Source organism: Ceratosolen solmsi, unplaced genomic scaffold (assembly GCF_000503995.2).
Source record: "Ceratosolen solmsi marchali unplaced genomic scaffold, CerSol_1.0 scaffold7, whole genome shotgun sequence".
NCBI lineage: Eukaryota > Metazoa > Arthropoda > Insecta > Hymenoptera > Agaonidae > Ceratosolen > Ceratosolen solmsi.
In genome coordinates, this window is record NW_011948413.1 from 14,413,909 (window position 1) to 14,426,086 (window position 12,178).

Here is a 12,178-nt window from a genome sequence, read left to right on the forward strand (position 1 = left end):
AAAAAAAAAAAAAAAAAAAAAAAAACTATCAATAACATTTGTTATATAATCTACGAAGTTTACCTTCAATCATTTTAGATTTGATAGGAAAAGCTGACTTAACTCGAAGTATATTCTTAAATATTTTGATAGAAAAAATCCAGCCACTTATTTAAAAAATTTCATAATTCATGAATGGCTTCTCACTTTGTTAATATATTCCATTAGAATTAATGCTAATAAGAATGTTTCATTAAAAATATTATTACATTTAGAAATGTAAGTGGAATAACAAACAATAAAACTTTCTTTTAAAATTTAATGGAGTGAGTGTCGATCGAGTTTGAGTATCGATGCTAAATTGCAAATATATGAAGTTATGAATTTCTGGTCTCCGTTCATGATTCCCAATAGTTAGACAGTTTATAAAAAGGGCGATCTCAGAACGAAGGTAAGTAGTTTAAAATGGAATTTTTTTATTTATCCAAGCCCATGATCTTCAAAGAATCCTTGCGGCGTTTCCTCCTGAAACAATAACACAATTTGCAAATCTTTAGTTTACTTCAGAAAAATCTTTAATTTAAAAGACTACCTTATAATTCAGATATATAAATATGTTCCTTTAGGTGAGTAAACAATATGTGATAAAAAGAGTAATAATTAATAATAAAACAAGAATTAATAATAAAGAAAAGAAAGAAAGAGAGAAAAAAGAAACTTTGTATTAAAGAAATAATCAAAATGAAAATTGTTTTAAATTTGTAGATCACTTTTAATGAAATGAACATTTTCCAAGTGTAGCAATACGAACAGGGATCAATTGCTTTGATGCTGCACTAACATCGATTACAAAACATTTGTTAACTATGTACAGCTTAAAACGATATTATTTTATATAGTATAACAAATAGGTACCTACGTTTTTTTTTTTTTTTTTTTTTCAGACAATGCATATTAGTCTTCTCGATGCAGCTACAAATGATGAACTGAACCCTTTTCATACGACACAAAGGCTTTTGCTTTTTCATCGATTTTTTATTTTAATTAGACACGCGCGACAAACAAACGTGCACACACGCGCATACACACCTAAATATGTATATATGTATATATATATATATATATATATATATATATATATATATATATATATATATATATATATATATATATATATATATTATTATTATTTAACGAAATATATGCATTAATAAAAACAATCAAAACCGATGTGTTATCAGTCGTTGCAAAATCTAAACATTGGTAATGGCACTGGATGATTACGAGGCAATTTATATTCATAATTTAATACAATAATAAGTTAATGTCATTCTTTCCTTTTTTAATAATAAATTATTATTATTTCATAACGATAACTCGATTACTTACGGACAGTTAATTTTAATTTAAATACAAAGTAAATACACGTTATCAAAACAAATAAAACATGATTGTATAAAGATGAATGAATGATTGAATGAATAATTATCTCGAGGCAGGGAAAATCTTATATCCAATTATTTACCTCTAATATGGATAATAAATATTTCTTATATATATTCATTCGTGATATAAATAAATAGGTGATAAATAAATGTGACAGTGATTATAAATTTCAATTTCGCTTTTACTTTAAAAAATTGCTTTATTAATTGTTCTTTATTATTTATTGATTCCAAGTATGCATACGTGGATGCATTCACATTAACAATTGACATTGATTACTATGGAGTGTTAATATTATTAATTTTCTTAAAAATTAGATGGCTTTATTGTTGCGAATTACAATATATTTGACTTTTAGGTTAAGAATCGAACTTCTTTTTATTTTACGAAGAATATGATTCTTTGCTTCGCATTTAAAATAGAGCTACAATAAAATCTTATAGACTAAAATATTCATTATTTCTACGTTAACAAAATATATTATTTTGACTTATTATTCGCTCTCGATTAATAATTTATTCTTCATATTTTTACAATATATAATTCTTACAAATGTTAATAGATGTAGAAATTCGTACATAAATACAAATGCATACGTATACACATAGAATGTACTTTTATACAAAAATATGGCAAGTCGATGAGTCAGATATTGTTCATTCTTAGAAAAACATTTTCCATACTTATTTATATTTACCACTTGAATAGTTTTATTTTTAACTAAATAAAAACACTGTTGTCAGAATTAAAAAAGAAAATCTCTTCAATAATAAAATTAAAAATAAAGTTTGTATAGGAAAAAATATACATTATTTATCAATTAAATAAATTATTCATGAATTATTGACAATTGTGATGTAAATTAAATGAACATCAATTTCACTTTTTATCTACGCATGTAAAATTTTCTAATATATTCTTTACATATAAAATTAATAATTAAATATATCTGCCCTAATTGTATTGATTTTATCATTTATTCTATAGTTTACGTATTTTCGTTTAAAAAGACTAAGAATAATTTGCTATAAAATTACAAATTCATGTCATTATCATTAAAATCATCGTTTGAATTAGGGTTTTTTTTTTTTTTTTTTTTTTTTTTTTTTTTTTTTTTTTTTTTTTTTTTTTTTTTTATCGAATATATAAAGAATATAAGTTACGTAAAACTATAATAACAAAGTAAATTATAAGAAACATTCCTCGATACATGTATTTCTTTATCAATGTAATAAATGGTTATTTAGAGAAAATACTATTATTGTTTATTGAACTAAGTTTAACGAAATAATTGCTTTAAATTAAACAAAATTTTACCTTTGTAAATAATTGTGACAATATAAAAAATATTTGTAAAACAATAATCATATGTTCAATTAAAATTTATTTTTATTTTTCATAAGCATATGTAATTTTCTCGTTATTTAGACTTTATTGTTGTTTAATTATAAGAAATAATATAAATAATAGTGCTTTAAAATAACTAAAACTTCACGTAGAAAGAAGTACATGATAAAATATGTTTAACAAAGATTCTTATGGCACTTACACGATATAAATTACAATTTTTTAGAATCTTTGTTAATAAATCATTCTCTTTAAATTAATCACATAAAATTAACGAGCAATTAATTATTACACTCATTAATTATACTCTTGATATTATAAGGAATAAAATAAAATCTTGTTTACGTATTATATAGCACAGTGTTAGCTTATCTATAAAATTCTTTCATAATAGTGTCGTTTCAATAGACAATTTAAAAATTACTTATTTGAAAAAATTATATTAATTGTTGAATGAAAACTTATAAAATAAAAAAAAAATGGCAAATGCAACGGCATACGAGACACATCAAACTTGCAAATAAATAATTCATATAAAGTCGATTAATCGTATGGATTCCTATGTCATCAGCACTCAGAAAAATAATTCGCTAAGCTCTAAAAATGAATAAAAGTTTTCAATATTCAATACGCTTAAACGAAATCAGGAACTTTTCTTCGATGGAAAGCGAAAATTCATAATGAAATATTAATAAATCTCGCTGCGTCTAATAGTGCTTATAACTCGTATAGCGAGTATAAAATATAATTTATAATCGCTAAGTCATAATATAGAATTACTCAGAAAATCAACTGACAAATCTGAATTTTTTTATTAAATCCAAATTTTATTTGGCCATTATTTTTATATAGAATTTTAATCTAAATGCGTTTATTAATTTATTTCTATTGTATGTCAATTTCTTTTTTAAATTGTATTGTTTTCTATAATTTCGTACGTGATATATTCGTGCGAAGATTCTTGTAATTCGGTAAAGATATGTTAGATTTATCTTGTCAACGTCGAAGCGATGCTATCCCTTTCGTTCGACTATATGACTGAATTATTTTTCTCAATGAAGATAACGTAAATATTAAATGCTACAAGTGTTAGTGTTACGTTATGTATCCGTCGATGCTTAATATTATAATATGGTAAATATAAAGAAGTCGAATTCCTGAACGAAGGAAGAGAGGAGTGGACTCGTAATGGGACGCAAATCACATAGAGCTGACGACGAAGACGTCAGTGAGGATTCTTTGGCTGGGAAGCGCATACTGCAGATATCCATCCATTGAACTTGTAATGCTCTCCATTCTTATTTATCCATTTTCTTATCCCTCCCCTCAATCTCTCTCTCTCTCTCTCTCTCTCTCTCTCTCTCCCTCCCTCTTTTACTCAATCATTCATTCGCCCTCTCGCTCTCTCTCTCTCTCTCCCCCTCCCCCCTCTATCTTTCGATCTCTCTTTTACTATCATCTATCTCTTTTTCTCGTTTTATTTAGTTTGCACTTCGTCAATTTGACAAGTCTACAAAAGCCCTATCTCTCGTAGCGCACCTTCAACGGCTTCGTCCTTTCCAGAAACAAATACTCTTTCTTTATCATCGATGAACATATTGAATAAGAGCATTCGACTTTGCGTATATCCGGATATTCGATAAAATTATTCAAGATTCTTGCTGTTATTCATTTTTCGGTTCATTGAAAAGCATTTTTATAAATAGCACATTGAATACAAAAATCCGAATGGATTAAAAATTAACTGAGGATTGAACGCAAATTTAAGATCATTGATGTTACGAACTAAGATAAAAATTGAAAATAATAAGTTTTGAATTACATGTTTTGGTATATTCATAGGATCAGTTTTATGTTTCTATAAAATATAAAGTGTGAAATTGAAAAAATAGTAAAATAAAAAAATTAAATAAAATTATCAATATAGAATATAAAAACTATACTCTAGATTTTCAGATTTATTACATTAAATCAATACATCCTTCTAGTATAATGCGACTAGGATATCCAAATTTGTTTAAAAATACATACAAACATAATAATAAAGTAAAAGCCCGCTCAATTGACGCAAATCTACTACTTGTATTTGAAATTTGAATTCTAGATTTAATTGGCATTATCAGATTTAAATTTGCGCTTTAAGTGATATGTTTATTCCTTTAGTTGCGCAAATCATTATAGAAACTTATAAAAAAAAGTAATGAAAGTAGTTAAAGAAAGGGTGGAAGCTGTTATAATTCGCTTAATAAATTATCCATACGTTTGTGTAGCTAAGCATCATTAGAAAAAATTTATTCTTCTGTAATAATGTAATATTTTTCTGTTCTGAATATAAAAAAATGCATTATTATAATTTTAAATATTATTGATTTATTATATAAAATCTCTTTCATATAGCTAATTCAAATGATTTTGAATATTTATGGATTAAAGTTATGAACTATTTATTATTACATTATTTTAATAAATTATTAAATAAATTAACTAGTAGTAAAATACGTTTACATTAAAGTATTTAAATTTAAATTTTGAAAAATAAAATACAGATAAAGATATCTACAAATATTTACGGGCAATTAACTTAATCAGAATGTCTAACTTCAACATAACAAATCTACCACTACAAAACATACAAATTTCTACGAATATTCCTTTCAATTCAGTTTTCGATTTATTTCCATTAATAATTCGTAATTTAAATATTGAGTTAATGTTTAAAACTTGAATAACTCTTGAATAAACAGTAATTGTTACATGAAAAACATATTTTAATTACTGAATATTTCTATCCAACCTTTGATTATTACTTTTTTTTTTGGTGATTAATAATTAAAATACGAAGCTTTAAATCGACGTTTGTTGCTCAGACTATCATTACTCTGTTTACATAAACAAAAAAGAGCGCTACCCCTCCTACTCTAACTACTTTTTATCCATTACTTATTTAATAAAAACTTTTAATTAAGTATTGATTTTCAACAAAATTAATTTTATTAAGAAAATAAATATATATCGTTGTATACTCAATCGTTAATATCGATTAGCTAGATTATAAATATCTGCGACTCGCCAAGATGGTATACTGAAATTTATTAATTTAAATATTCTTTCTGAATAATAATAAAAATAATGGGATTTAACGATGAACAGATTCGAATATCCTCATAATTTATAGTCAAACTTTGTATTCGAATAGATTTGAGACTTGAATATCCGGATATGCAAATGTTCGGCAGCCCTAGAGTATGAATATTATTGAAAAATCACATAAAAATGAATAGGTGCTTTGTCATATATTATAATAGAATAATATTTTTTATCCAAAAACTATTATTTTTTAGTTAGTCGTATTATTTTATTCGTTAAAAAAATTATTATAGGTTTCTTTCTTATCCTTCCAAAAGCTCACAATTCAGACTTATTAAAAATAAAACAATATATTATAATATAAGAATCTTATTTATATAAATATATAACTGAATTAATTGTAATATGAACAATAATTAAGTAGCTTTTTATTGTATTTAATGATGGCTTCTTCATTTATTAAAGGCATAACTCAATGCATGTAATATTAAAAAATTTTGAGCCTTGATATTGAAATGACATTTTCTTCCTGCTCAATTTACATATGTGGTAAGATCTATTTAAGCTATTTATTTTTCTTTACAATGTATACAACGCATACTAGTTGACGTATACTACTGTGCTTATAAACTTAATTTAATGTTAATTTCTACCTTTAGTGTTGGGAGCAAAAAAAAAAAAATCATTGAAGAACAAATCTGATGAATAGGGTGGGTGGATCGATCGAAAATAAAAGAAACAATAATTCGTAAATTTTTGCTACAATAATATACGAAAGGCCAATAAACGTTTAAGGAAACGTTTAAGGAACGTCTTGACAAAACAACAGGATTTTTTTTTTTTTTTCATTTTAAAAGTAATCGATGAATAGAATTCTATAAATTCTTCATAAAACAGTTGTTGGGAATATTTATACGAATACATTTTTCATCACTAAAGTGAGCAAATGCAACGACCAATGCAGCGTTTATATACACATCTCCAACTCTTTACCATATAATTTTATTACAAATGGATTTTTTTGTGCAATATGCTTTTACTGCTTTTTAATATTTATTAGACAATCGTCCCTTATTATTAGGTAAAACTTCTGTTAACGATATTTCAACTTCAAATTCTGTAGAATTTTATTGATATAACAAATACATTTAGTAACTAAAGGTAGGTGTGGTTGAAACTTCGAAATGGTATTTTTCAGAGAATATATGATTACTTATACAACTGAAGCAGTTGAAAGAAATGAACGTCATTTTTATATCAAGATTCAAAAATTTCCCGACTCTCGCATACTCCAATATTGTAATTAATTATCGTTCTTTCAATCGAGGAAGAATTAAAACTTTTTTTTTTTTACTTAAACTTATTGTTTAAGCTTTTTCAATTGGAATATTGTTAATATTCCAGTTTGATTGATATAAATATTTATTGTTCACTTGTAATTTATGTAAATAATTTTTTTTTAACGAATTGTATTATATCGATATATAAAAAATATACATACTTAGAGTAAAAATGGCTTTACATTAATTTCATTATTATTTTGCATCTATTCAATTTTATCTAACATTGTGATTCAGACACATAATTAAAAAAAAAAAATTCTAATAGACATTGAAAAAAGAGCAAATGTAAAACAACACAATGCATTATTGCACGCGAATTCTACTAAGCAAAATTGCTCATACATAGCATTGATATATAAATGTGAAGTCTTATGTGAAGCTCTGGTCAAACTGGGTAAAATGGCAGTTTATTAAATTTTCAAGAATGTACATTTACATAATTCAATAATCTAGCAGCACTTCCACATCCGACACAAATAAATATCTACACAATTTTTTTACATGCTAATTTTTTTCATTTTCTTTAGAAAAAGCTTTTACATTGCGCCGCGAAATGGCACAGCCCGAAAACATTAATAATTTGCAATTCGACTAGAAAAACTACTTGATCTACAAAATACTTGATATTTAAAAACTAGGTAATTAAATAAATAGGCAACAGACATTGTAGAATTGAAAGCATTTAAAATAAAAACATAAAAAGAATACTGTTGGATCAAATATAATTGAAATCAAGTAACAAGTATTGAATTACTTCTAATAAATTACTGTAATTATTAATTTAATTTTACTTTATAATAAGTATATAATCATGTAGCATTAAATGTTAAAATTTTGTAACCTTCAATAAAAGATATAAAACAAAAAAACAAAAACAAAAAAAAAAGCTATAATTTTTCATATATAAACTTTTTATTAATTAATAAAACGCCTAATTTCATGATTATATTGGAGAAAAAAATATATAATTTTTACTTCAATATCTGTTTCCCAATGCAAAAATATATCTAAGATAAAAGATTACTAATTATACTAATACATACTAAAATAATAAATTCGTATTTCTGATTTAAGTATACATATTACACATAGCTGCTTTTAATGGAAATGCTGCTATAAATGTAGATACAACTTTGTCTAAAGTATAAATAAAAAAGCTTGGCTAATAATAAACTTTGAAAGGACGCAACAACAATCACAAATTTTGAACCTGGCTTATGAATGTTAATGTTATGGATCAATTGTTCATTGCTTTTATATATAAACTTATACTAGATACATAAGTATATGTGTATATGTATTAATACATGTAATTTTTGTTGTTGCTTCTTTTGAATTGATTTCTATAATGTTTAAAACAAGTAATTACTCAATCTTAAATTGAATTAATGATCGATGTGAAATAATCGATTCATTCATTCATAAAATTAAGTAAGTAAACCAATTGATGCATAACAAAATATTATCAGGCATGATTAACAATATACTTTTAATAACATAGCTAATCGACATCATTTACTTATAAATATTACACTAGGTACCAAAAAATTTTGTTAGAATAGCGTCAATAGAAAACAGTTATTTAAAATATTCTATATTTACTATTATAAGGTAAATGCCCTACTCTAATATAAAAATACTTTATTGTTACTAAAGTACAATAATTTTTCACAAAAATTTTTTTTATCAAATAAAAACACAATACATTATAATAAATTATTTGGACATTTACCTTATTAATCGGCAGTTTTAATTTACTGTATTAAGTAATTATATTAATACATATATTTTCATATATTATGCATGCTGTACCAACAAATAATAACACACATTAACACTCACACAAAAAAATAATTCATATTAATGTTTTGAAATTGACACGTTTCAATTGTACTATCTGTTATGCGAGAATTCTCGCCATGCAATTTCAATATTGCAAATTATATATTTCACACAAGTTTATGTTAGATTTACGATAAACATAAATAACCAAGGGCAGAATGAAATTTATCGACCATTTTGGCAAATATATGCATTTCTTATAATGCAAATGAAAAATATTTGTAACGTGGTATATTAAATTTGAAATATTAATTTTCTGCGCTATATGTAATAATTAAGGATTTGAATATTAATTCACAAATAGTTATTAAAAAATTAATACTTAATAATGTAAAGCCAAAATGATCTCTGTAACTAGGAAGGGAGTCAACATATAAATGACATTAAAAAAAAAATAAAAAAACAGATCACAACTCAATGGGAACATCTCCGTGACTAACCTCCTGCAAAAGATCCTGCGCTGCAATAGCTTTGAGAACATTCTTCTTGCTGGTTTCTTGAATTTCACCACCAACCAGTAATTCATCTAGTATAAAGTAAGCCTTTTCAAAGTTGAAAATTATATCTAGTTCACAAACCTGTTGGTGATAAAAATAAACATCACTGCCTTTATATATCAAAAATATATTTTTATTATATCTTAATATAAATATTAGAATCATTAGTTTCTAGATATGCTTAAGTGGGTATTTATTAACTTACACTGCCAAAATATTTGTCTAATAACTCGACATATCTGTGAATTATTTCAAGCGTTAACAGTTCATTGTCATTCTGTTCAATCGCACAACAAAAGTACAAACTGGCATATCTATTAAACAAACGGTTAATTTATTAATTCCTCTAAATTTGATAAAAAAAAAAAAATATATATATATATATATATATAACAATTATCATAACAAAGTACCTTTTATAAACAACCTTGACATCTTTCCACTCTAAAAAACTTGACATTTTTGGTTTTCTGGCCAAAATTGTTGTAATTAATTCTCGCGTAATCTTCTTTTTAAGTTTGTCTGGATGTGCAACGTACCATTTTTGCAGACGAAGTTTTCCCTGACGACTGAACAATAACATAAATTGCATCTAGAAGGCAAATACAGACAGAATAAAAATTAAGTTTGTCACACAACAATTAATGCGATGAAATTGTGATAAAAACTAACCATTTTCAATTTTTAGTTTTACTTTACATATATTTATATTTGTTTGTTATGGACAATATTATAGCTAATAAAAATTATTGCATTTGTGCCACGAAGCACTACTCATCAGTCACGCAAAGGCAGCCATTGCGGAATTGTCTGCCTACGTAAAAAAAAAATAACCTTAAAGTACGTTCGAACGTAATTTGTAAATGAAAAATAACGAACAAGAGACAGCGAAAGAATTAGAAAGAGGGATGAATATGATAGACATCATTGAAAAATCTAAGAAAATTGGATTTCAAATGATGTTTTAATATTAGGATATACACAATAAAAAATAGAAAACGATTTTTTTTAATATATTTCTAATCATATTATAAAACCAAATGACAAAACTACGGTTAACCGCTAACTTTCTTGATAGAATTATGCAAATTTGCTGCACAGCCGGTGCAATTAATTAGGAATTTAAATTTCGGCAGATCACGTAACTTATCTCTGCATAATATAATCTTAAATACTTTTACTTCTGTGAGCTTTCAGCATCGCACAGAATATATTTTCAATATATTTTAGATTGCCTACCGATTAAATTGTACAATAATTATATAATGAAAATGTTTGCTTTAGATCAAAATAAAGGAAACATTTTTCCTAATTCCAAAAATAATGCCTTTCTTTTTCTTTTTTTTTTTTTTTTTTTTTTTTTTTTTTAATAAAATTATCATTTATTTTAGCTGATAAAACTTTTTCACGACTATTCCATTTATAATTTTGCATAAAAATTTTTCGCAATTATATATAACTATATCACTCTTTATTTAACTCGCCACATCATCTCGTATATCATAAATGTTGAATTCATAGGCGTCATTCGTGAGTTTATAAATTACTTTATTACAATAACAGAAAAAAAAGAAGAGAAAAAACCACTGAGATGAATTGCGTTGAATAACATAATTTATAAAAGGTTATTGAGCTTAAAGTCTTCAACTCAACACGAATTCTGCAATCCAACCGCCACTAAAAAATTCAAAGTTTCACTTCTTGCGGCAAAATTTTCATACTAATCGTACCACGATTTATTAAAATGACTACGCATACTTGACGCGTCCCGATAATTATTAAAAATATTGTCGAATTTGAATCCATCGACTAGTGTATTTATTATCTGTAATTGCACTTAATCATATACAATCAATTATTACAATTCTGATAATCATTATGATCATCCAATTATGTGGTCTTCGATATGCTTTGAGTCGAAGCTCGTCCTTTTTTTTAAAAAATTTATCAGAATATTGAACGTCGTAGACAAGTTTAATGTAAAATCCAGCAAATCATCCTCCTTATATTGTTTATTTTTCCTTTAAATTATATTTGGATATATTTACTTAGGCACCTAATATTTTTGTAACATTAATATAAATTCTAAATTGTTTCTCCTCGTCAGGGCAAAATTATATAAGACAAGTCAATAAGATGATTGAATTAACGAAAGATTTATCGTTATACTCATTGAACTATATTAAGCATAATTTAATTTTAAATGTAATAGTATTTGAATTATTAAATAAGGTGATGATATAATGGTAAAAATTCATATACAACGATTTTTTGGCAATAAAACCGAAAAATATTGAACTTTTAATAATAAAATCACTTTAATTATTTATTTTATTATTTTTCTCTCGTGATGGTAAACTATTCATCAGAGGATCAGTTCAAGGCAACTGTAGCGGCGTGAGTAAAAATAGTATAAGGCATACTCCTTACCAATGAGTGTGTATAATCCGTTGCTAATCCTTACAAGATCAGCTCGTTACCATCAACAACGAGCCTCTAGCATTAGTGAACTATTCATCACAGGATCAGTTCATTGTAACTGTATCTTTGTGATTGAACATAGCATCGACATACTCTCCTATAAGAAGTAAATCCAACCCATCAATAATGTAATTGTCAATAAACCATATTTAACGA

General features: G+C 25.2%; 1 protein-coding gene across 2 annotated transcripts; it reads right to left on the bottom strand.

The window, feature by feature from the left end:
- Positions 1 to 279: 279 nt before the first annotated feature.
- Positions 280 to 10,726, bottom strand: AP-1sigma (AP-1 complex subunit sigma-2). 2 transcript variants are annotated; one of them, XM_011506266.1, is made up of 6 exons: positions 10,602 to 10,726; positions 10,214 to 10,355; positions 9,955 to 10,133; positions 9,747 to 9,855; positions 9,485 to 9,622; positions 280 to 504 (listed from the first exon to the last, which is right to left on the bottom strand). In XM_011506266.1, the coding sequence occupies exons 2-6, from the start codon at positions 10,214 to 10,216 to the stop codon at positions 460 to 462; spliced, it is 474 nt and encodes a 157-aa protein (XP_011504568.1). In that variant the 5' UTR covers positions 10,217 to 10,355; positions 10,602 to 10,726; the 3' UTR covers positions 280 to 459. The 2 variants fall into 2 exon arrangements, with proteins under 2 accessions (XP_011504568.1, XP_011504569.1); XM_011506267.1 differs by lacking the exon at positions 280 to 504 and adding an exon at positions 4,235 to 4,327.
- Positions 10,727 to 12,178: the final 1,452 nt, after the last annotated feature.

Coding starts and splice junctions, on each gene's coding strand:
- AP-1sigma (XM_011506266.1), bottom strand. Junction 9,856..9,954: donor GTCAAGGTTGTTTATAAAAG/GTACTTTGTTAT, acceptor TTTGTTTAATAG/ATATGCCAGTTTGTACTTTT. Junction 9,623..9,746: donor TAGACAAATATTTTGGCAGT/GTAAGTTAATAA, acceptor TATCACCAACAG/GTTTGTGAACTAGATATAAT.